Raw genomic sequence first — 27,032 nt, forward strand, 5'->3', positions numbered from 1 at the left:
TAGTAATAAAATTAAATAAATATTATAGTTTTTGGCTGTGGCACTATGCAAATAGGCTATGTTAAATAAATTACAGTTACTTTAACACAAATCTACTGAAGCTTGGTTGCACAAAATCCTCTCAAGTCTTAACCATGATTAAATTCTACAAGAACCAACCAAAGAAGCCATCTTTTCAAAAAAGTCTACTCCAATAATTAGTTATCTTGGCATTTTATCATGATTAGATTTCTACAAGCAACAGAAGTTCTATTACCCAAATTCTACAAAGAAGCCATCTTTTCAAAAAAGTCTACTCCAATAATTAGTTCTCTTGGCATTTAATCATGATTAGATTTTAACAGAAAACAAAAGTTCTAAGCACATTTCACAAAAGCCTGAGGTAGAAGAGATGAGTAGTAACCTATTTGAAATTTGGGACCAATATTAAATAAAAGAAAAGAATGACATTTTATAAATTTTATTCCATGAAACAGACGTGCATTACAAATACAGATAAAAACTCATAATCTCTTGAACTAGAGTAGATATAGTATACTTTTCAAACAATTTAGATAAAAAACTGATAATAAAACACATATTATTGATATCATTATTACATAATACAACAAATATGATAGAATATCTATGATGTTTGACATAATTTGAATACATTAATTACGTACTATCATAGAGAAGGTTATCATAATATTATTTTTGACGTGTTTTGACACAGTGTGAATATAGATATAATGATTTTAATACAGTAAATTTAATTATTAAACTTAATTTTATCAATTTTAGAAGTTGAGACTACTATTTAAGATGTCATACATATCAAATGATCAACATATTTTAGATATTGGCAATAGTCAATTATTAATAAAAATCAGATTCCAAGTGTTGGACATAAAGATGTTGCCATTCAAAGAATGTTTTTCACACAAAAATAACGACCGATAACATCGATCTTCAAAATATCGACTTATCAATAGAATATATATATATCGATTTCTACATAATCAGGTCACACCCAATATTAATTGAATACAAATGGATCAATATCTACAAAATCAGGTAACACAGAATAATTATCAATTGATGGAACAAGATAATATATATTGAACAAACTATCACAATCATTAGATATCGATAATAAAACCAGACTACTAAAATATCGATCCTTACAAATCGATACAAAAATATTGGGCAAACATTAATCGATTAAGTTTAGATTTTTTCACTTTAAAGATTAGATTATAACTCTATCTCATCTCTTAGGATCTATACAAACTAATAAATAGGTTTCTCATCAAGTTTTGACAAATTCTTCCAAGAATATCGTTTGAACTAGCAAACTGATACAAAACTACATCGAACTAACCGAATATCGACTGAATATTATCAGAAGTCATTCTACAGTGGTGATACTGTAGTCAGAATATAAATATATACAGTAGTGATACTCATATCTGCTGTCTACTACAAACTCAAAGATGGGAAATTTTGACCATCTCTTTCAAAACAATATTGATACAACTATCAAACTATCGATAAAATCATCAAGATTTGAACGATCAGAATTTTCAAAAATATCTTCTCAACTAACAAAATAATGATTAAATCATCAAGAATTGTACGATCAGAATTTCCAGAAATAATTCTTCTCAACTAACAAAATAATGATTAAATCATCAAGAATTGTACGATCAGAATTTCCAGAAATATATTCTCAACTAACAAAATAATGATTGAATTATTAAGAATTAAACTGAACACTACACAAAGTCGATACATCCTTCCATTTTTGAATCTTTTCGACGGTCCAATACAAACTAAAATAAAGGTTCCACAGGAGGATTTGACAGGTTTTTTTTTAATATCAATACCAAATTTTTTAAATTATCGTGATCCAAGTATAAAGCCAACAAAATATAGATTTAAATATCAATAATTGAACTCACTACTCTATGTAAGTGGTTACAATTTATTACTTATTTGTACGGTCCAATATTTAACTCAAAAATGTTTTCACAGGAGGTTTTGACAGGTTCTTTTTAAAATATGAATCAAATTATCGTAATCCAAGTATAAAGCCAACAAAATATAGATTTAAATATCAATAATTGAACTCACTACTCTGTGTAAGTGGTTACAATTTATTACTTATTTCTACGGTCCGATATTTAACTCAAAAATGTTTTCACAGGAGGTTTCGACAGGTTCTTTTTAAAATATTTATCAAACTATCGTAATCCAAGTATCAAACTAACAAAATATGGATTGAAATATCAAGAATTGAACTCACTACTCTGAAAGTGATTACACTGTACTACTAATTTGGTCTACTAATAATTTCTTGTACTACTTATTAGGTCCAATACAAAACTCAAAAAAAGGTTTCACGGGAGGTTTTGACATGTTCTTCCAAGAATATATAATGAATTAACAAAGTATCAACAAAACTATAGACATTCGACAACTACTATTGACAAAACTATTCATACTAAATCATCAATCATTACTCTCAATTTTTTCTACGTTCCTATATAATCTAAACAAAAAAAGGTTTCACGGGAGGTTTTGACATGTTCTTCCAAGAATATCTAATGAATTATCAAAGTATCAACGAAACTTTTGACAGTAGACAACTATCAATTAGAATATCGAATGATTTATCAAAGTATTAACAAAACTTTTGACAGTCGACAACTATCGATACTTAATGATCAACCACTACTCACTTAAATCGTTTCTACGGTCCAATACAAACTAAAAAAAAGTTTCACAGGAGGTTTTGAAATTTTATTCCAAGAATATCTATTGAACTGTTAAAGTATCAACAAAACTGTCGATACTTGACAACTATAGAATAAAATATCGATACTGAACGATCGACCACTAATGATTATTGCGAGGCGCCAATTTGAAAATGACCTCTCGAAAAGTCTCCACCATCTTGTCCAAATGATTGGCGCGTGCCTTCAAAAACTTGTTGCGCCTTTCCATCTCTTCCGCTTTCTCCTTCATCTCCATCTCTCTCGACTTCCGGTTCATGCGCGACCGTTTCGACGCCTCATTGTTGCGATCTCGAAGCTCCCGATATCGATCCTGCGACATGATCGACTCCTGGTCCGAGTCGACACCCGAAGACGACACCTTCCGGTTCCCGGGCGATGCGACTATCGATGTTTTGCGCTGTCGACTGATCGATTTCGACTTCGACCCACCGAACCTGGCAACCTTGGGCGGCAGATGGAAGGTTTCATCATCGTCTTCATTATCGACATAGGCGTCGGAACTAATCTCAGAATCGTAGTTCTCGAAATTTGTCTTCCTACGCTTCCGAGTAGGGGTGACCTTCTTGCGTGGCGGCAGAACTTTTGAATTTGAATTTCCCGCCGCTGCAAAATTCGAATTTCGCGCCACCGGAAGTGAGTCGTCGGTAGTGATGTCTTCCTCCTTGATGGTCGAAAGCGGTTCTCTCTCTCGCTCTATCTCGTAGCCCTCCTCTATCTTGACGGCGCTGTAGTTTGCCAGAACTTTTTTCGGGATTGTTTTGCGGGTGTTGTCAACTACCAGAGGTGAAGGAATACCGGCTAGTTCGTCAACCTGAAAAATAAAATAAAAAAGTTTTATAAAAGGTTGTAATATAAATTTCAACAAACATCAACAGATTTGAAAAATCTAATTCAATTCTTCGACATGATTTGAATAAAATTTTGGAGGAGTTATGGAAAATTTGTAAGGAGTTATGGAGTAAGGCCCGCCGCAAAGTAGACCCACGCTAATCCAGGAAAAGCAACCCACGCCGTGGATGTTTTGTAAACCATTGCTCCATACATCTGTGTAATACATGCAATGAATAATCCACTTGTCAGCTGATTGATTATGAATAATTCTATAGCAATGGTTTACAAAACATCCCTCGACGTGGGTTGCTTTTCCTGGATTAGCGTGGGTCTACTTTGCGGCGGGCCTAAGCACCTGATCAACATTGATTTGCTATTCTTCTCTGGCATTAGATAAATCAGATACCTCTATCCTTTTCCAACTCCGAATCGTTGCCAAATCGTTTGTAGATTATGAAGAAATGACCCAAAGTATGGATATCATATTTTAATGATGAATTATGAATATATTGCCAAATACAAGAAATATTTTTACAAATAAAAATAATCAAGTTGTGTTTTTTCTGGCTCTAAATTTTGTCAAATTACGCAAAAATGTTCCAATTAATGGTGATTTGAGTGTGATATTTTTGTTTTTTATTCTGTTTTTAACCATCAAAATTTAAAATTCGTAGTTTTCGTTGTTTTTTTAGTGAAAATGGATTAAATTTTAGAAAAGTGAAACCATAACCCTATCTTGGACTTTTAAAATGTTATCTAAATTTAGGAGAAAAATGGTACAAGGAGTATCATTAGTTTTTCTCTCCCAATCAGTGCTACTTTGTAAAAATTATAAATAAATAAAATAAATCCAATTTCTAATCATTAAAAATACAATAGTTTTTGGCGTGACTGGAAAAAGAAGCCTTGATTTTAAATTTATAAATCCCATATCTGATTATATATGACCAGGATTGTAATTATAGGATTATACATACTGATAAAGATAATGATGAGGGCAAAAATTCAAATCCAATACTCTATTATGGGACACAAATTGATATTATGATGAATTACAATTATTATAATAATCCTATTGTCCCTGTAGAGAATTGCTGTTGCCCGCTTCTCTTGGAAGGAGATCTGATTCATGAGATATTCCATTATTTATGAGATTCAATTCAATCAAATCAATCAAATTTCATTTATTCAAGTAGTTGCATATAGAAGACAAGCTTCACAACATTGAATCGTCCGTCACAATCAATAATAAACACAGAAAATACAATAGTGCAAGGAGGAGACGTCAAAGAAAAACACTGCCTTCAGGAAGCACCCCCTGGAAGAAATCAATTAATTTCAGTTGGTTTAAAGGAAATTTTTATTTTGTAATAATTCTATGACATGTAATTTTCTTCCCTCAAGACATCCACACATTCATCCACTGTGTATGGCGCTCTAAATCAAAGAGCTTTCCTTATCCTTCATCTTTGAAAAGTTGGAAAAATTTTTAAATTTATGAGGGAGTATATTTATAATTTTTATTGCGCAATAGTGTGAGCCTTTCTCCAGAAGTGTTAGTCTATGTGCCGGGTAACCGAGGATTGAGCCACCACTCCTCGTATTGTAGGAATGATCAAGCGCAACGGATGAGAATGCCCTCCAATTTTTACTAGCGTACGTGATGATCTCCAGAAAAAACATGGCTGGCAAAGATAATATTAAATTATTATCTTTCATAAGAGAGCATGTATAAGAAACTGAAACCGCGAAAGTTTGATATCACACAAAATAAAATCAACCATAAAAAGCTCTGATCTAATTATGAGCGTTATACATTAATATCTATCTACCTTGTATGAAACTGACACTTGATTATTTTACTGAATTTTAGAAATACTGTATCTAGAGCCTTAGACCAGTTATAGAATAGACACGGCTCATTGTATATTCATTTAGAAAGTCGATGAAGCCAACATCTACTGCCAAATCCACCCATCTTGACGTCACAACAGTGTGTGTTTGTGGTGTTTAACTTACATTGTTGTTATTCAATGCATTATTGTTAGCTTGGTTGTGACGTCAAGATGGGTGAATTTGGCAGTAGATGTTGGCTTCAGAGGCTAGACTTCCCAGCGTGTCTATTCTATAACTGGTCTAAGTCTGGAGCTAATAGTTCCTAGTCACTAGATTTTAGCATAGAGAAAGATAGCACAAGAAGATATGCCATGGTACAGGGTGTGTAAGTTCCATATTTCACTGTTAACTGAAGCCGATAGTCCTAGTAGTTATTTTTGGTGAAGCTATGTGACACTGGTAGTCTCTCATACTGTGCCGTTCTTACACTCTCACCCGTCTAAAACAATAATTGATCGAGCGAAGTGAGGTCTAAGATTCAAGTCGACGGTTTGACATTTCTCTTAATGTTTAAATGTTTGAATGTTTATATGTTGCCATTTAGCTATTAAACGCGGTAATAGATTTTCATGAAATTTGACAGGTATGTTCATTTTTTAATTGCGCGTTGACGTATATACAAGGTTTTTGGAAATTTTGCATTTCAAGGATAATATAAAAGGGAAAAGGAGCCTCCTTCATACGCCAATATTAGAGTAAAAATCAGACTATAGAATTATTCATCATAAATCAGCTGACAAGTGATTATACAGATGTGTGGGCTTGCATGAGAATGCTACTGATAATTTCACATTATCTGGCAAGTCGATATTTAATCAGGTAAAGCTCGAATCTCAAGTTGTTTTAATCCGAGTATAAGTGCTAAGTTTACACAAAAGCTGGTTAAATTTTATTCGTGATAAATTCCACGAGAACCCATCATAGAAGCTTTTTTTTCAAAACACCTTCTCTGATTAGTTGTTGTGAAATTAATGACGATTAAAATTTAACCGGCTTTTGTGCAACCCGGCCTAACATTTTGCGTTTTGAATCGAAAAGCATTTAAGCAAAATAAATAGATTGAGAAATTAAATCAAATTATGAAAATATGGTTGTGAAATTAATGAAGATTAAAATTTAACCGGCTTTTGTGAAACCAGGCCTAGTTGACTCTACATTTTGTGTTTCGAATCGGAAAGCATTTGAAAAAAATAAATTGATTGAGAAATTAAATCAAATGATGAAAATTTGGCTCACCTCACAATACTTGATCAGATCGAAGCTCGGACCGTCGATCCCTTCCAGAAGGGGTTTGAGGACATCGGGGGTGTCCAGCGACTCCCCCAGCACAGCGGCCGTAGTAGTAGGGGTCAACACGGGCCCCCCTAAACCCAGGGGGTTGTTCGCCGACCGGATGTCCAGCTTCAACTTTTTCTGGGGCGCCTTGAAAGGTGCAACTTGTATCTCCTTCTCCCCCTCCTCCTCCTCCACCTCCTCTGGCTCGATCTTAATTTCAGGCATCACAAAGTCCTCTCCAAAAATAACCTCACTTTTACCAGGAGACGCCGATCCTAGTTCTATCACTTCGCCGCTACGGACAGATGGCAGCACTAGAGTTTTCAAATTTTTCGCGCCAAACAAAGATGGCTCCTCGGTTTTAAACATGGCGCTCAAAGGGTGTCTGCTGTTCTTCCTAATATTGACATCTTTCTTCAACATTAAACTGTTACGCAGCACTTCTCTACTGGAACTGTCAGTTACTGAAACTGTAACCGGTTCTTTGTTACCTACAAACGAGTAGTCCATTCTATTGCTTAATTTATTACTGTTATTACCACCGATCAATGAGTACTCCATATCTGCTACTTTATCACCGGAATATTGCAATCTGGAACTGTTATTATCTGCTACCTTATTTGTATCACCTGAGTATTGCAGCCTGGAACTGTTATTATCTGCTCCTTCAACTCTATCACCTGAGTATTGCATTTTGGAACTGGTATTCGCTACATTCTCCCTATCACAAGCATACTGCATTCTTGAACCGCCATCAAATTCAGTTACTAAAACTTTTTTCCCCGGGTATTGCTGCATTCTTGAACTGTTACTGGTATCTGTTACTAATTTACTACCAGCAACCGAGTATTGCATTCTGTTACTAGCATCTACAACCTTACCGGCTGAGTATTGCATTTTTCTGGCAGTATCTGTTCCGGGTAAGTATTGCTGTATGGTACCAGTTACTGTGATAGTTTTACCACCTGGTAATCTGTCACTGTTACTGATACCAGTTACTGGGATTGTTTTACCACCTGATAATCTATCACTAGTTACTGGGAGTGTTTTACCACCCATCAATCTGTCACTGTTACTGATACCAGTTACTGGGATTGTTTTACCACCTGATAATCTATCACTAGTTACTGGGAGTGTTTTACCACCCATCAATCTGTCACTGTTACTGATACCAGTTACTGGGATTGTTTTACCAGCTGGTAATCTGTTACTGTTACTAGTTACTGGGAGTGTTTTACCACCCATCAATCTATCACTGTTACTGAAACCAGTTACTGGGATTGTTTTACCACCAGGCAATCTGTCACTGTTACTGATACCAGTTACTGGAATCGTTTTACCACCACCAGCCACCAAATACTGTACTCTATCACCAGATTTCAACAGTTCTCCACGGTTATTAGCACTTTTCAGCAGTTCCACGATATCAATGGTCTGCTCCTTGTTCAAAATCTCCTCCACCACAAAATCATCCTCCGATGCGTCAAAATTCGGTGGCGGATCTTTTTCAAATTCGTGGTCCAACTTGGTTAAGGGTGGTCTAACAGAAAAATGTTGCCCAATTTTTGCAGTGTCAGCGAAATTGTTGTGATGATCCTCCTCTTCGCCAAAAGTGGCTGCGTCAGCGAAATTTTTATGATCGTCTTCAGCGGCGAAATTTGTCGACTCGGAGGGTGGCTCGTAGTCGATTTGCTTGGGCGAATCGGCACACAACCAATCGGTCACTACTTGCCACTGTTTTACGTTGTTGTTGTCGGTTGTTGACGGTTGTTGTGAATTGTTGTTGTCGGGTGGATGTTGTTGTAGGTTGAGATCGGCCCACGGATTGTCGTCGTCAGCTGACTGATGCTGCTGCTGCTGCTGAGTCACCCGTGAACAACTGCGCTGACTAAAATCAAATTCATCGTTTACTGAAACAGACAAAACAAAACAACATTAAAGCAACAGCTACTCGGTTAAACGCAACTAAATTACAACTCATCGTTTACTGAAGAAGACAGAGAAAATCGCAAAATTGTAGCAACAACTACTGAAACAAAACACTTATGCCCGGTTGCAGAGTCGACAAATAACGTCACCCATAGTTAACAGCGCGGACTTAACTATTTAACAGGCCAATTTCGTTGCAGAGAGGCTTTGTTAGCTATTGCTCTACCGATAGGTAACAGCGCGCCAACAAACAGGTTTTTCCGTTGCAGAGACGAAAAACCTACAGGCAGATGACGTCGTCTGATGCTACCAATAACTAAAAGTGTTCTTTATTTAAATGCCCAAAATCGTGCATATAAATCCACTATACATTCGCGCCAAGTGTATTTTAAGGTTATGTTGACTTGTTTGAATGTTTTAAAAGACAGATGAAAATGGTCCAAAAACATTACATTATAATAACGTTGATTATTTGAATCTGTAGATAAAGTGTAAATAGACTGAATAAAAATATCATTGACTATTCGAGTAGCTTGAACGAAGATGTAATACAGTTTTTAATGAATTGTATAATTAAAAAAATTCGAATAATCAATTATTATCAATTTTAATAATAAGCACCCTATGCAGAGTCATTAGAAATATATCTTGTAAACTGGATGCTTTGCTTCCAAGATATATAAAAATTCCAGAAGGCAATGAAATAATTCTGATCAATTTTGTTTTCTTAATTTATATTAAACAATGATAGATAGGGCCTACACCAGCATCTTATTTTACTTCTACCTCTAATTTTATTCTACTCAATTCATTCATTTAGCTATCAAAAATCAAACTAACTGGAAATAATCACAAATTAGTCTGCAGTTTACGATATTGATTCGTAACTTCAAACATAAACAACACAATAAGCAGACAGCAGTGTTGTGATAAACAAGCGCCATGTTGGGACGTCATCCGACTGGAGGTTTGGAAGAACAGGTCACAGTGATTCTTTCGCCGTTGCCAATACATTAGTTGGATAGAAGCATACCACGCAAAAAGTGGTATGAGCAGCAGTGTGACTTATGTGTGTGCCTTATCAGAGCCATAGTTGAAAGGGGTCTATCAAACGACTCTGCAACGATCATCTATTTATGGGCGAGTTGTTAACTAATGGCTCTGTTAACTATGGGTGACTTTATGTAGCGACTCTGCAACCGGGCATTAGACTCAACTCACACTTACGCGACTCAGGTCGAGAAGAGATTCAACTCTAGTTGAGAGCATGTGTTTCCAAATGGTGACACTCACACCAGTCAATTCTACTGTCCGCGACTGTCACCATTTGAAAACACCTGCTCTCGACTAGAGTCGAGTCTCTTCTCGACCTGAGTAGCGCAAGTGTGAGTAGAGCCTTAGGCTAGGATCTTCTCAGATCTCCAAAAGCGGTATTATTTCATGTATCACATGTTGAAAATTTTCTAATATTTATTGTAATTCAATTTTTGTTTCACAAGTCCCAATCTAAGTTTTAGATTTTTCAACATTTCAACCGTGCTTCCGAGCTCAAAAGTGTAGAGGACCTTTATTCTTCAGCGCTCCAAGGTGGTCTTATTTCACAATTTTGATTATTTACCCCCCCCCCCACTCGCAAAGTCCAAAAATTTCAAGTTTCAGATTTCTTATATCTTTAGCAGTGCATCCTAGATCAAAAGTGTAAGAAACTTTCATTTTCCAGCGCTCCAAGGCGGTCTTATTTCATACATTACATGTTGAAAATTTTGAATTTTTTTATAATTTAGGCTCAATTTTCTCGAAACAAAGAATATGTCACTTGGACCCCTTGTATTATAACCCCCTTATTTCCCTTCTATTACCTCCCATTCCTTTCTCTTCGTTCTATCTTCCTACTTCTTCCTCAACCTTCTACCTGTCCCTCCTTCTTCCTATCACTAACTCTTTCTTCTCGAGGGATTTCTCTTCTTTAGTTCCAAATTTCTCTTCTATTCCCACCCATTCTTTGTTCTTTTCTTTACCACCCCACCAAGACCAAAATTTCAAGTTTCAGATTTTTATCTCTTTAACCGTGCATCCTAGCTTAAAAATGTAAAGAACTTTTACTACCCCCCCCCCCCACCAAGACCCAAATTTCAAGTTTCAGATTTTTTATCTCTTTAACCGTGCATCCTAGCTTAAAAATGTAAAGAGCTTCTATTTCTCAGCGTCCACCACCGATCCTATTGCATTCATATCATCATACTCTAAATCCAATTTGAATGTGTGTTTGTGTGCTTGAATAGGCGGGCGTGTGTGAGTGTAGTGATTTTAGTGAGTGTAGCTAATTCTACTGTTCTCTGAACTACTAGTATTTATGAATGAATAAGCTTTACTGACCTGTAATAATAGGCGTGTCCAGCTGTTCACCCGATGGCAGCGTCATGTTTGTGTTGATTGGCGGTTTGGATCCAAAATTGCAGAATATGCTGAGATCCTGGAAGTTCTCCGACCACTCCATAGCAGGCGGCGGCGGCCTCCTCCTCTCTCCCTCCTCCTGCTCCTCCTCCCGCTTGCAGTAGGGATGCTCCTCCAGTGAGGAGGAAGACTTTGTCATTGGTAGCTTGTGAAGTGCACTGAATTTCTCGCCAGGAGATGAAGCCAACTTCTTCTTGGCTAGACCGCATCTTGCGTTAGAAGACTGCAAAAAAATCAATTAAAATCCAGGATTAAACTAATTATATTCATAAAGTTTCATAGCAAATTATTCTACACTAGCAGGTAACCCGTGCTCCGCAAGGGTCTGATTGAAAACTTGACAAACTGAAAACTTGACCGAGCGAAATCTTGAAGTTTGAAATATAACCTATAACCATCCTCGGTAGATTAGGAACCTATATGCAAAATTCCTAGTTAAGGCTGTGCAAAGGCTAAAAAAAATTTTTTACTCGCGTTTTTTTCATTTTTTTTTATTTGTATATCATCAAGCTATCAAAATAAAAAAGCTTTCTTCAGGAAAACATTTTTTTCTGATCATTACTTTTTGAGATATGAGCGTCTAAAGTTTAAATTTTTGAGACAGAACATTTCAAATTCGGTAGGATATAAATCCATGAGATTCAGAAAATGGATTCTTCATGGTATTGTTGATCTAGTAAAACAAAAATTTTCTAAAAATATAAATTTCTGGAAAAGTTATTCAATTACCTAAAATAACTCAACTAAAAGTATTTTTGGTTATTTTTAGTAAATTGAATAACAATCTTAAAAATTGTTATTTTCAGAAAATTTTGTTTTACTAGATAAACAATACCATGAAGAATCTCTATCCTCTAAATCTCATGGATTTATCTCTTACCAAATTTGAAATGTTCTGTCACAAAAATTTAAACTTATCTCAAAAAGTAATGAACAGAAACAAAAATGTTTTCCTGAGAAAACTTCTTCATTTTGATAGCTTGATGTTATACAAATCGAAAACCTTAAAAAATATCACGAGTAGAAAGTTTATTTTTAGCCTTTGCACAGCCTTAATCAGTCCAGTGCTTCAGATAAAGAGGAAGAAGAACAGAACAAGGAATGAGTGGGAATAGAAGAGAAATTTGAGATTAAAGAAGAGGAAACCCGTGAGAATGATGAGTTAGTGATAGTAAGAAGGAGGGATAGATAGAAAGGTTAAGGAAGAAGTAGGAAGAGAGAGAGAAGAGGAAGGAGTGGGTAGAAATAGAAGAGAAATGTAGAACTGAAGAAGAGGACAACCGTGAGAAGGAAGAGGTAGTAATATAATAGAAAAAAGAACGGTAGTAGGAAGAGAGAATAATGAAGGGAAGGGAGAACAGAGCAAAAAGAAGCATTTTTAGAAGAAAGAGAAAGAGAAGGAGAGAGGAAAGGTTGAGAGAATAAAGTGAGTAATGTCAGAATCAACTAAAATGAACAGAAGGAAGATGATAAAGATGGGAGAAACCAATAATAATAATGTTGAAAGAAAGGAGGAACTTATAGCTAACTAAAAACTGAAAGCTTGACCTACTGAAATCTTGAAGAATTTAAAATAGGGCTATAACCATCCTCGGTAGATTAAGAACCGATATGCAAAATTTCAAGTTAATCAGTTGTTTAGTTCAGACATGATGATGCATTCGTGAACTTCCTATCCCCTACGTGTATAAACAATTTATTCCCTTTATTATAATATTATAGATTATTGTATAACATGTGAACGCTCTTGGATAGATCTTTAACGCATCTTGTGTTAGGAGCCTGCAAGTTTTTTAATATTTTGCAATTTATTAATGCATTTTCAAATGTACTAATAATTTGTTTCATCTTTCTGATCAACCGAGATACAAAACTTTTAGTATAATGTTTATTTGGACTGTAAATTTTTGTGATCTTTATAAAAGTGTTTTCATAACCTCATTTGGACTATTTTTATCAAAATTAGGGAGAGGAACAGTTTTGGGTTTATCCTGTTGATTCTCTCCCAATCATTAATTTGATGTTGTGATTAAGGAATGTAATAAATGTAAATGTAATGTAAATGTAATGCAAAGACCTATTAGAATCCGCGTTTGAACTAGGTATACTCATTGAGTTTTATAGCAACGTATCCTAAATTATTATATAAAATGTAATTGTTTTTGACGAGACTGTATCTTGTATTACAATACTGCAAACAGATGGAAGACAGAGTTTTTTTATTTATTATTTATTTAGTCTATTTATTTATTTATTAATTTATTTATTCATTCATTTATTTATTTCTACATTGTTAGATACATTATCATTCTCAACTATGAATGATTGGGGAAGGACCAACAGGCTTAAAGCCCAAAACTGTTCCTTTCCCAAATTTATATAGAAATTGTCCAAAAATAGGTTATGTTAACACTTCACGATTTTTGTCCAATTTTCAGTCCAAAATATTGAAAGATTTTTTTACATAGATTTCATCATAGATTGATTTTCATACTGACAATCTTAAAATTTGATCCAAAACCTGTCATGTTATTGAAGAGAAAACAAGAGTGTACTGAGTTAATTCCTTTGAGAAAATTTATAAATTGCTGGAACACAAGAATTTCAGAAATAGACTTGATAAAATTGTTTTATAGTGGAGTCCAATACACTAAATCATTTTTTGTGTAGTTGAGAAGTTGATATTGTGGTAATTATTCATATTGAATGAAAAAGACTAAGAAATTGTCAAAAAACCACAGATTTATTGATACTTAGAAAGACCGGTTTCGGTTATTACACCATTGTCAATCTCACAGTGAAACAATGGTACAATAAACTTGTTTATCAGAGATTGACAATGGTGTAATAACCGAAACCGGTCTTTCTAAGTATCAATAAATCTGTGGTTTTTTGACAATTTCTTAGTCTTTTTCATTCAACACTTCTTTTGAAAGATCATGTTGGTGTAACAATATTAAATACATTGTTAGACACAATGGAAAATTATAATCAATATTAATTTGGCATTGAATTTAAAACAATTTACAATGTGGTAAATTCTTCTCAAAATTTATAAATAATGCTCAGATTTAAATCACATTCTACAATAATAATTTATCTACAGCTTACAGGTTATGAAGACTGTGTTGCTGAAATAGGCTAGCCTCTTGATCCCTTAATAAAAACTAACATAAAATAGTTAATCTTGAAATGAGATGATTCTATCACAGATCAGAAAATTATGGAACACCATATTGATATCTGGGAAAATTATATATCTCCCAAGAAACAAATAATATTGAGTAAACCCCAATAGAAATCTGAAAATTTCTGAAGCATCATTTTTCAACAGATCCTAAACTTCGGAGAAATAATTTTTGTTCACCATATCAATTCTAGAATTCTAGTTAATAAAAATTTCATTTCATCAAGTAGGAATACTAGAATAGAAATACATAGAATAGGAATAATGAGCGCCGGGTGCACAAAAGCCGGTTAAATTTCAATCCTTATTAATTCCACAAGAAACAATTACGATTAAAATTTAACCGGCTTTTGTGCAACCCCTCAATGTATAAGTTCTGGGCTGTGCCTATTGCTCCTTTCCCTATCATTTCTAAGTAACTTGATTTTAATTATGTGGTTTTTCTCAATTTTTGAATTATCAAATAATAAATTATTATAATTGAAACAAACTCATCAGAATAATGTAGCTGAGATGGTTTGAACAATTAATTCTATGGCCCGGTTGCACAACAGCCGGTTAAATTTTAACCGCGATTAATTTCACGACAACCAATCAGAGAAGGCGTTTTATAAAAGACGGCTTCTCTGATTGGTTCTTATGGAATTGATCACGGTTAAAATTTAACCGGCTGTTGTGCAACCGGCACTATGTCTTATAATAAGAAATGAAGGTAAAATACTTGTATTACTTACAAATACAATTTGTTTAACTCACTATAAATCTGTTATATGCCTCTAATGAAATGATGGCTGCCTTACAAGCGCTTCTTTACCAGGAGAGTTGAGCCAAACTCAACCTGAAACAAACAAAAAATAAATTTTTATTAATAAATAAATTAGGTGATTTGGAATTGGAAAAAGTAAGTAGCAGTAATTTTGCCAAGTTCCAAGAATATATCACAAGCTTCAAATAGCCCACCATTGATGATTCATTCTATAAAAAATTTTTAAATTAATAACTTTGAAAAATATTTGTTACTATAGTGGGGTCCACGTTAAAATGACAGTGTTTGATTAGCAATGGTATTGCTATCCTTATCTATCATTCAACAAAGCGGATATCGCTATCTCTTTCTCGCTTCACTCTGTTGCCAGATCGTTTTTTAACAATGAAGTAATGTAAAGCCGTGTTCACACTGAATAAATGTTCGATAAACATGTTTGTTGAACAAGTTTGGGCAAATTTTATTATGTTTGACAAACAATGTTTGCCTGTGGCCAGTGTGGACGCGCCACTAAACAAAATATTTTAAGGCTGTGCAAAGGCTAAAAATAAACTTTCTACTCGTGATATTTTTCCAAGTTTTTTTATTTGTATATCATCAAGCTATCAAAATGAAAAAGTTTTCTCAGGAAAACATTTTTTTTTCGATCATTACTTTTTGAGATATGAGCGCCTGAAGTTTGAATTTTTGGGACAGAACATTTCAAATTCGGTACGATATAGATCCATGAGATTTGGAGGATGGATTCTCCATGGTATTGTTGATCTAGTAAAACAAAAAAATTCTGAAAATATCAATTTTTAAGATAGTTATTCAATTTACTAAAAATAACCAAAAAAACATATCGTACCGAATTTGAAATGTTCTGTCCCAAAAATTCAAACTTCAGGCGCTCATATCTCAAAAAGTAATGATCGAAAAAAAATGTTTTCCTGAGAAAACTTTTTCATTTTGATAGCTTGATGATATAAAAATCGAAAAACTTGGAAAAATATCATGATTAAAAGGTTTATTTTCAGCCTTTGCACAGCCTTAAAGTTGGAAGAACAGGTTTTATGTTTTACAGCTGTAAAACGCTGAAAATGTTTGGAGAAACAGTAATTTTTTTGTTTGACAAACAATGATTGAACAAACTTTTTAAAATGTTTGTCCCTGAGCTCCTCAACAAACATGTTTGCCGAACATGTATGTCGAATATTTGTTCAGTGTGGACACCGCATAATTAATTACCAAAATATTTTAATTTGATTATGAAAATTCACCATGAAATCATTGTAAAATATATTTTTTTGCTCGATAAGATATAATTGATTATGTTGAACGAGAATTAACAGTTGATATTATATCAATAAGCCGGTATCAGATACCCTCCATAGAAGGCATTGACAAGACAGAGGATCGGCAACGTTGTTCTCCTTTTTTTGTAGAATCTGGAAATTGGCTCCTTGATGGTCTTTTTTTTTACAATCAATTAAATATAAATGTGATTTACTTATTCACTTCAAGATTTATAATAATATGTAGGAATGGAATGTATAGCAAACACTATAGTTGTCGTTTTTGTATTTTGTATACATTAGGATCTCTTTTTTTTGTTCACTACAGTGATGAGGTATCACTACTGTTAATTGCTTTTTTCCAAGTTAATTTATTTTCTTCTCTTTTCAATTATTTAAAATTTGTTATTATTTTAAATAAGTAGATATCGTTTGTTTTTCCATATTGTTTGGAATATTTTTTTCTTGTTCATCATATTATTTGTATTGTTATCTTGTAATAGAGAGTTAAGTGTAAGAGAGGGCCGACTGCGCCCTAACTTCGCTCTCTATGAAAATAAAGGCAGTAATTCAATTCAATTCAATTCTTTCTCCACTACCATTATAACGTGGACCTCACTATTCCATTGATCCATTCAATAAAAAAATGGAAATTAATAACTTTAAAAAATACTAGTTTCTAGAATATAAATACGATTTACAGTGTTAAATTTCAAGTAGTTTTAAAGCAGATATCACAGTGAGCATTTCAAATTACAAAACAAATAATTATATTGATTAATATAATATAATTCAATCAATTAATCAAATTCCCAGAAGTTCGTCCATCAAACATGAATAATAAATACGACAATAATATTATTCAATAGCGAGTAATATTATTCAAATTTCAAAACAAATAATTATATTGATTAATATAATATAATTCAATCAATTAATCAAATTCCCAGAAGTTCGTACATCATACATGAATAAAAATACGACAATAATAGGTCTATTATTCAAAGAGCGAGTAATATTATTCAAATTTCAAAACAAATAATTATTTCGATTAATATAATTCAATCAATTAATCAAATTCCCAGAAGTTCGTCCACCAAACATGAATAATAAATACGACAATAATATTATTTATTCAAAGAGCGAGTCTACTTGTCTTACATTCGAGAACAGCCAATAGCTCTCAAGGTCACGCCGAAAATCAATACCTAGAGCCACAACAGACGAGAATGGAATCGGCCATTTTGTTTTCATCGATAACAGCTGTGTCCACAAACACTCCGCTAACACAGCAGCTCAGTAGTGAGGTCCACGTTATAATGGCAGTGGAGAAAGATAGGAGAACAGTGTTGCCGAGTCTCTGTCTTCTATAGAGAATGGCTGATACCGGTATATCTGATGTAATATCAACTGTTCATTCTTGTTCAAAATTATCAATTATATTTTATTTGTCTGGAAAATATGTTTTTTAATAAATTCATAATAAATTTTCATAATTGAGATATTTAATATCATGTGAATTATATTTCTACATTGTTAGAAAACTTTGATATTATTGCAGAGCAATAATTTCTTGTTGAAAATGATCAATCACATTTTATTATATCTGTCTAGAAAATATATTTTTTCATAATAAATTTTCATAATTGAAAATAAATATCTTGTGAATTATATTTCTAAATTGTTAAAAAACTTTGACAACATTGCAGAGCTGGAAGAGGATAGCGCTATCTGCCTTGTCGAATGATAGACAAGGATAGTTGCACCAATGTTAATCAAATACTGCCATTATAACGTGGACCTCACTATAGGAAGATGAATACAAAGATGATAGACAAGGATAGCAACACCAATGTTAATGAAATACATGTAATTGGGATAAATAATTGAAATAGCATGGTATTCAACAAGAACGAGGAAAAGAATTGATAAAAACTAGAAAGTCAACAAATTTCTAATTTTCACCCTAGAAACAGGATGTAAGGCAATTAAAATAAACAAATTTCCGATTTTCATCCTGAAAACTTGATGAAAAGCATTGAAAACCAACAAATTTTCAATTTAGTACCCTGAAAAACATGTAAAAATGGACTAGTCCTGATCGTGTGAAATCGTTCACCCCAAAAACAGGATGTAAAGCAATGAAAGTCAACAAATTTCCTATTTTCACCTTAAAAACAAGATGTAAAGCAATGAAAATCAACAAATTTTCAAACACCCTGAAAAACATGTAAAAATGGACCAGTCCTGGTCGTGTGAAATCTTTCACCCCAAAACCAGGATGTAAAGCAATGAAAGTCAACAAATTTCCTATTTTTACCTTGAATACAAGATGTAAATCAATGAAAATCAACAAATTTTCAATTTTCTACCCTAAAAAACAAGTAGAAATGGACTCACCAGTCCTGGTCGTGTGAAAAGCGATCTGAAACTTTTTCCAAAAAGTTGCTTACTGAAAAGCTCTTATCAACCCCCCTCCTTCCTTCTATCACCGAAATCTCTCAAATTTCGTTCAAATTCAACCAGAATTATTAATCACTTTCACTATCAATCTATGTTTTTCGAAAATTTGACAAGAATCTGTGACAAAATACAGGTCTACGCGGTACACCAGTCAAACGTCAACTGACTTCTAGAAACATCGACGCACTGGTTTTATCAACAGTAGTGGAATTCGCCTGACGTCATTTTAGACCAATCAGAGACGAGCATGGCGAGGATGACCCCTCTACCGCCCTCCGTCATAACCAGTCCAAATATCGAGCACTTCAAAGCGGTGTTGCCAGGTTTCTGTGAGCAGTTCCACGAACTGGCGAATGACGTCATTGATAGTGGAAGACGACTGATGGAGTGGGAAGAGGAAAGAGAGAGAAGTAGAGTGATGTGGAGGCATTGATGAGAGGGGAAGAGATGGGATTATCGGTGGAAGAAGGGGAGGAATAAGGAGACGGTGTGAGAGGCGAAAAAATGGGGAAGTGATGTACAGTGAAGAGAATGACGATAAGGAGGAAAGGGGAGAAAATGAAGAGAAGAGGAGGGAGAGAAGAGAATGAAGAGATAGAGGCGATGGAAGAGAAAGACGAGGAGAGAGTAGAAAAGAGGAGGCGGAGGAAGAATTAGAAGAAGAGAAAGACAAGGGGGAAGTGGAAAAGAAGAGGTGAAGGGAGAAATAGGAGAAGAGGAAGAAGTAGAAGAAGAGGAAGAAGTAGGATAAGAGGAAGAAGTAGAAGAGGTAGAAATGGGAGAAGTTGAAGAAGTAGGAAAAGAGGAAGAAGTAGGAGAAGATGAAGAAGTAAGAGAAGAGGAAGAAATTGGAGAAGAGGAAGAAGAAGATGAAGAAGTAGGAGAAGAGGAAGAAGTAGAAGAGGAAGGAATGGGAGAAGAGGAAGAAGTAGGAGATGAAGAAGTAGGAGAAAAGGAAGAAGTAGGAGATGAAGAAGAAGAGGAAGAAGTGGGCGAAGAGGAAAAAGTGGGAGAAGAGAAAGACAAGGGGGAAGTAAAAAGATAAGGTAAAGGAAGAAGTAGAAGAAGAGGAAGAAGTGGGAGAAGAAAAAGAAGCAGAAGATGAAGAATTTGGAGAAGAGGAAGAAGTGGGAGAAAAGAAAGACAAGGGGGAGTGAAAAAGATAAGGTGAAAGAAGAAATAGGTGAAAAGGAAGAGGTGTGAGAAGAGAAAGACAAGGGGGAGTGAAAAAAGGTAAAGGAAGAAGTAAGAGAAGTGGAAGACAAGAAGGAAGTGAGAAACACGAAGAGAGGATGGCGGAGAAGAGGAAGAAGAAAAGAACAAGGAATGAATGAAAATGGAAGAGAAATTTGAAATTAAAGAAGAGGAAACCCGTGAGAAGAAAGAGTTAGTGATAGGAAAAAGGAGGGATAGGTAGAAGGTTGAGGAAGAAGTAGGAAGAGAGAAGAAGAAAAGAGGAAGAAATGGTTGGAAATAGAAAAGAAATGTAAAACTAAAGAAGAGAAAAACCGTGAGAAGCAAGAGGTAGTGATAATAAAAAAGAACGGTAGTAGGAAGAGAATAATGAAGGGGTGGGAGAAGACAGCAAAAAGATGAAATTTGTAAGAGAAAGAGAACGAGAGAGAAAAGGTTAGAGAGGTAGTGTAACAATCAACTAATAAGAACAGGAGAAAGATGATAAATATAGGATAAAGGATGAGGAGGAACCAATAATGATGTCGAAAGAAAGGAGAAACACATAGCTAACTGAAAACTGAAAACTTGACCTACTAAAATCTTGAAGAATTAAAAATGGGGCTATGACCATTCTGGTAATTAAGGAATCTATATTATGCAAAATTTCAAGTTAATCAGTTGAGTAGTTCAGACGTGATGATGCGTCATTCGCGAATTTCCTACGCCGTACGTGTATAAGCCAGTTCTTTCCTTTATTATATCATTGAAAAAACTAATCATAACACTATGGGATTAATCATATTAACATATTAAACACGATGGAATTTAATCATAATTTATAATAATGACCATGAAGTTGAAGTATTTAAATTATTAGGATTATAAAGCCATACAAATTTACTTTTCTAATTATTAGGATGAAAAATATCATAGCTTGTTACCAACAAGCAACTATCGAAACCACTTCTAAAATTATTTACGTAATCCAGCGCTGCCTTATCTACAGAGAAACTGATAACATTTTTAATTGCTCCAAAACTTCATTAGGGAAATGACTTCAAAATTAGAACCACTCTTACAAGAAACATTGCTGTTAGATTTAGAGAGAATCCAAGGTTGCCATTTTATTTCCAGTCGGTAGGAGAATGTTTTTCTTCTAACCAGTTTGAGCAGTGAATAATTTGCAACCAGTTTGAATAATTATTTTATAATGATATTAATTACAAGGGAACGTAAGCGTCATCAGACTTGTGAGAAACATAACAATTTTTATTTATTTATACATTGATAGATAGAATATCAGTTTCAACCATATTATTTGTTTATAGACAATAGACAATAATTATTACACAGACAATAGACAAAGATTAGAAAGATTTCAAGGCTGTTTAGTGAGAAAAATCAATAATTATCAATCAATCAATAAAATCAATCAAGAGATTTCAAGAGTTTTCAATTTTCAAGATTTTATAGTGAGATTTACTTCATTCTGTTCAACATTGATGCTATAAATAACGTCATAATGCTTTCATCATTTGACCAATATTTCAATTACAATAATCAATATTCATATTACAATTATCAATAATTATCAATCAAATTATCAATGAAATCAATCAAGAGTTTTCAATTTTCAAGATTTTATAGTGAGATTTACTTCATACTGTTCAACATTGATGTTATAAATGACGTCATAATACTTTAATCATTTAACCAATATTGACAGATCAGAGTTAATATAACACTGGACTTTTAAATAGAATAGTTTAAATCTTTTTCAAATTGAAGATAATTCAAATTTCAAATTTATTAGCCTCAAAACTCATTCATTAACCTCAAATTTATTAGCCTACTAATATTGCCAAAAATTGCCAAAATCATTAGAAAAACTTTACAAATGTGAAAAATATAAAAATTTTCATATACAATACATTGCAAAAACTTAAAATTAAAATATTTTTCATTTAAAAATCGATTATAATATTATCATTGGCGTTACCAGCAAAACTAAGTAGTTTGAGCGATGGCAACGAGTAATCAGTCGGCTATAATTAGTGGCTTGAGATTCAGTCGAAAATAGAAAAAATATAATAAAGAAAAAATAAACATTTGGAATGTATGAAAAACTAGAAAAAAAATAAAATTTCAATCCGAAAAGAAGAAGTACCAAGAGTGAAATACTAAGAGAGAAGAAAAACTAGAATGAATTCATAATAATTTAAAAACTCAAAAGAAAAAGAGATGATTCATGTAATTATTAATCTACAATTCACTGTACATATGTAATCCATTTAGTAACATAATGTAATTCATTTGTAGCATATATGCAATTCCTTTTGTAAGCAAAGAGAGAATTAGAAAAACAATACAATAGACCCCTAATTGATCAAATTCCCAATTTCATATTGTTATAATTTGATTTTGTTCAAAGCCGCGTTTACACACCAGAGTTGTCAACTGAGTTTCCAACAAACTGCGACAGTTTGTAGCATTTCTTTTTAAGGCGCAGCAACATTATGTCGTCAACTAGTGAAAATCCTTGACTTCAACAAATTAATATGTACTGTTTCCAACTCAAAACTCAAGCTGGGTTTACACCAAAGTTATTAACAAAATGTTGATAACTTAATCATTATAGATTCTATTGAATTGAACGGAACTTGACAAACACATATGTTCATCATGTGTATGATGAGTTATGTTCAATCTAATAGAATCTATAAGGATTAAGTTACTAGCATTTTGTTAATTGACCGAGCGAAGTGAGGTCTAAGATTCAAGTCGACGGTTTGGCATTTCTCTTAATGTTTAAATGTCCATATGTTGCGCATTTACAGCGAAACGAGGTGATAGATTTTCATGAAATTTGACAGGTATGTTCCTTTTTTAATTGCGCGTCGACGTATATACATGGTTTTTGGAAATTTTGAATTTCAAGGATAATATAAAAGGAAAAAGGAGCCTCCTTCCTACGCCAATATTAGAGTAAAAATCAGACTATAGAATTATTCATCATGAATCAGCTGACAAGTGATTACACAGATGTGTGGAGAAGCCAGTCTATTGCTATATTTCCATAAGGTCTATAGTTCCAATCAGGTACTTGTAGATGAATACTGCGTGAGGTCTACTGTTCACAGAACTACTAGTAGCTTTGGTGTAAACCCAGCTTCAGTGTGGGAACACTCAGAAAGTTTGTGTAAATATATTTAAGGACTGAGTATTTTGTAAAGTGAAGAACTGCAAGATTAACTATTTCGTACCTTATCTAAACTTGAGAGAGGAATAGCACAAGGTCACCTTATTTTCCTCTCACTATCATTTCCCGTGAGGGCCGGCTGCGCCCTAACTTCGCCCTCCTAGGTTTTTAATAAAGGCAGCTAATCAATCAATCAATCAATTTCGATGATGTACTACTTATTGTATGAATCATAAAAATAAAGTTTCCATCAAAACGGTCATCCTACGAACTAAGAAAAATTGTCAACTTTTGCTGTTCTACATATTTGAAGACTGAACCTTGTTTCCTACAAAAAAGTCAGCAATTTTTTGTAGCAAACTATTTGGTTTTATGTAAAAATGCAACTTTATTGATATACAAAATTTGTTATGTTTTTCACAATTACTGAACTCTAATATTACTCAAATTTAATTTCACAATAATTAACACAAGATATTATTAGTAAATATAACTGTATTAGTATAAATCAGTAGATATATTAGTAAATGAAACTGCACGAACATAATATTAAGCAGCTGCTAACAATACTGCAATTTGAACATTGAGGCATGACGTCAATGGATTCAATACACGCCAGTTTGTTCTAGAACGTTCTAATCTATGAACTATCATGAGCACGGAATGCTTCATGAAAATAATTGAGATAATGGTCCACTGAATAAAATATTAGATTGGGGAATAATGAGTAATAGATGAAGATGATGATGATGAATTATCATGATCGTAATGATGATGTCAAAGTAGGACTCCTTTAAACTAAATTATGATGAGACCTGAAAGTATGAACCATCTCTTTAGGACAGCTAATGATTTCCCAAATGTCTCTTCTCTAATTATTATTTGGAATAGTTATTTGTAATATGACTTAGTTGGTATAGCCTAAAGTTATAAGTAATTTCAATAGTTATTTATATTTTTATTATTTCTAATTTATTATAAATTATTTATAATAGTTCTATATATTTGTTGAAACACACAGAATCTTGTCCAACACACAAAAATCCTAACTGAAAAAATACTGCTAAAAATGGCAGGCTACTTGGTTTTCAACATTGTAATCAACATTGAAACACTATTTATCAATATTAAAATAATTGAAAAATAGTTGAAGACTAATAAAATTGGAAAATATTTGAACTTACTTCGATATTTCCATTTTATTTATTCTTTTCATTTTCAGTCAAAAAGAGCTTATAAATGAATTTTTCACGATAAGTGACTTTCAAATTCAAATTTTATTTATTCAAACTCACAATATTTACAGAATCAATAATATTTAACAATATTCAATCATAAAATAGGAATCAATTAATAATAACAAAAACACACAGCTCAGTGAGATCAAAAATAATTAATAATAGATTAATAAAATAAATACTGGTACATTTTATTAGAAAGAAATTCGTGAATTGGAATGAAAAATACTACTTGCCGGAAGTATACAATACTCCACTTTACAATAATATACGTGACAAGTTTTCAATAATTCTTAAGCAGCTTTCATAAAAATTGTAATCCTAATATTATTGCTTTTACAAATAGATTGGAAGATTGAATAAAGCATAAATTGAATATTATAATAATTTTTCTTTGAAATCAGGGCATTAATTTAGCATTTAAAGTAATCAACATTATTTTTATCTCTGGGAGAAAAATAATATAAAAAAATATTATCAAGAATTAGTCATACTATCACAAAAATGTAATGCAAGCAAATAATCATAATCACCTACTCTAATTATATTACAGTTTTATTTCAACAATTATTTAAAAATCACAATTAATCATAATATAGATTTTTTATCCCAAAATGAATCATACTATCAGCGTACTTCATGCAAATTATGACAATCTTCCTAGAATATTAATTATGAAGAGAAGATAGATCATTGAATCTCATGAACTTATGACCTCTGAGAAATGAGTAATGAAACTGAATATATAGACTGATAGAATATAGTCTATTATATATATTTAAACTGGAATAAATTTTAGTGAAAATATGTAGGTTTTAGCATACAGAAAAGATAGCATCATGATATATTTTTTTCATGGTTCTACTAACATATTAATCGTATTATTATTATTATTGTTCTATATTTCACTGAGAAAAACTGGCAAAAACATTAGCCTAGCTGGAGATTCCATAAAAATTATTTGGTTCCATTACAGTATGAATAAGAAGTTAGATAATAGTAAATTGTAAATATTAAAAATGTTAAGTTAATAATAACTACACTATTAGTAGCCTAGCCTAAATTAAATAAATTATAATGAAATAAAATAATACCGTAACTTGATTTCTTAAAATAGGATGGGATTTAATTTACAGATGGTCCAAGTCCTAAAGACTAAATAAAACCAGAATCATTTTTCAGATGAATTAGGCTATAGGTTGATCTCATTTTATACTATGTATTTATTCCAGTACTGCACATCGATTATTTATTTAAATTTTGTTTTCTACATTCTAGGACAATCCGATTACATAAACAAAAGATGATGCAATAATTTTGGAGATATTAAAGCAAATTTTTGGCGGATTAGATTGAGATATTTATGTGTAAATCTATTAGGACGGAATACAACCAATTTTCTAAATTGTTTTCAATACCGTGTGAGGACAATATTCTAGTTAGATTATGTCTCCAATATTAAAAATCAAATTAGCTAGGATTACAAACACCCAACAGATTACTAACTTTTTGGCTATAATCTGAAAATCTATAATAAATTCATAAGTTCTTGAACCGTATGTAGCCTAATTTCTTTCCTATAAGCCACTATAGTATTTTGAACAAAATATTCTTTCTCCCAAAACATTGTAAATCTTTAACAACCAAAGCTAAAGCTTGAAGAACATCTTGAAAACATTTTAAAACAATCATTATCCTAATAAAAAATTCGAAATTAAAGTTTAAATGCTGTTTACTCTAACCTAACCCAAGAGGAATATAAACAATTATACAGTAAAATTTCATTTTTCAAGTTGCTTCAAATCAATTCCTGTTAACTTCCCTTTAAAATTTGACTGATCTATAAATAGGTAATATTTGTAAATTGATTTATAGGTAATGATAAAATCATATTTCTCAAGCAAACCATAAATAAATAAATAGGTTATAGAACTAAAACTTTAGACTAATCTAGCCCAAATACAAAGACTGATAACCATTCTTTTAATAGTTGATTCAATTGAATTTTATATACCCACCCACCCTTTCAAATTTAACAATGTTTATGATCGCAAATAAAATTTAATTCTATAAGTAAACTTAAAAATTAATCAAGGAGAACTTTCAAGTAGGCTACTTACATTTTCCTGATAATTGAAACGACTGCATACGTGTTATAAAAATATTGAAAACAGACAGTTTTAAATAGTAAAATACTATCACTAAACTCAACCACTGATTTTAGAATTTAATTATTGCAAATAAATTCACAGTAAAAACCAGGAATTTTAATTTACACGAATTTGTTCCGTTATCTGAGAAGGTGAATCACAGAATGAATTTTCAGCCAAGATGACTGGCTCTATCCCAGCGCCTTCTTGATTTCGTAGTTCTGCGCATGCGTAGAAATGGCAGTAGTGGGGAGGCGGACAATTCAAAACAAACAAGAAATGCATTTTACTTCTAGACGAATTTAAACGTCGAATACAACTTGAAATTGTTCCAAAAATGTTGAATAATCGGAAGAATGATGTACTTAGTAGTCTCGATAACAAGATTGATGTACCTTCAAGGAATACTGA

General features: G+C 32.8%; 1 protein-coding gene across 4 annotated transcripts; it reads right to left on the bottom strand.

Moving 5' to 3' along the window:
* Positions 1 to 444: 444 nt before the first annotated feature.
* On the bottom strand, positions 445 to 26,799 carry LOC111063490. 4 transcript variants are annotated; one of them, XM_039434985.1, is made up of 5 exons: positions 18,796 to 19,029; positions 15,109 to 15,190; positions 11,088 to 11,388; positions 6,744 to 8,692; positions 445 to 3,591 (listed from the first exon to the last, which is right to left on the bottom strand). In XM_039434985.1, exons 3-5 carry the CDS (start codon positions 11,302 to 11,304, stop codon positions 2,881 to 2,883), a joined length of 2,877 nt encoding a protein of 958 aa, XP_039290919.1. In that variant the 5' UTR covers positions 11,305 to 11,388; positions 15,109 to 15,190; positions 18,796 to 19,029; the 3' UTR covers positions 445 to 2,880. The 4 variants fall into 4 exon arrangements, with proteins under 4 accessions (XP_039290919.1, XP_039290920.1, XP_039290922.1 ...); XM_039434986.1 differs by lacking the exon at positions 18,796 to 19,029 and adding an exon at positions 26,592 to 26,799 and having other exon boundaries at positions 1,204 to 3,591; XM_039434988.1 differs by lacking the exon at positions 18,796 to 19,029 and adding an exon at positions 26,592 to 26,782 and having other exon boundaries at positions 1,204 to 3,591; positions 15,087 to 15,190.
* Positions 26,800 to 27,032: the final 233 nt, after the last annotated feature.

The sequence above is a fragment of the Nilaparvata lugens genome, chromosome 8 (assembly GCF_014356525.2).
Source record: "Nilaparvata lugens isolate BPH chromosome 8, ASM1435652v1, whole genome shotgun sequence".
NCBI lineage: Eukaryota > Metazoa > Arthropoda > Insecta > Hemiptera > Delphacidae > Nilaparvata > Nilaparvata lugens.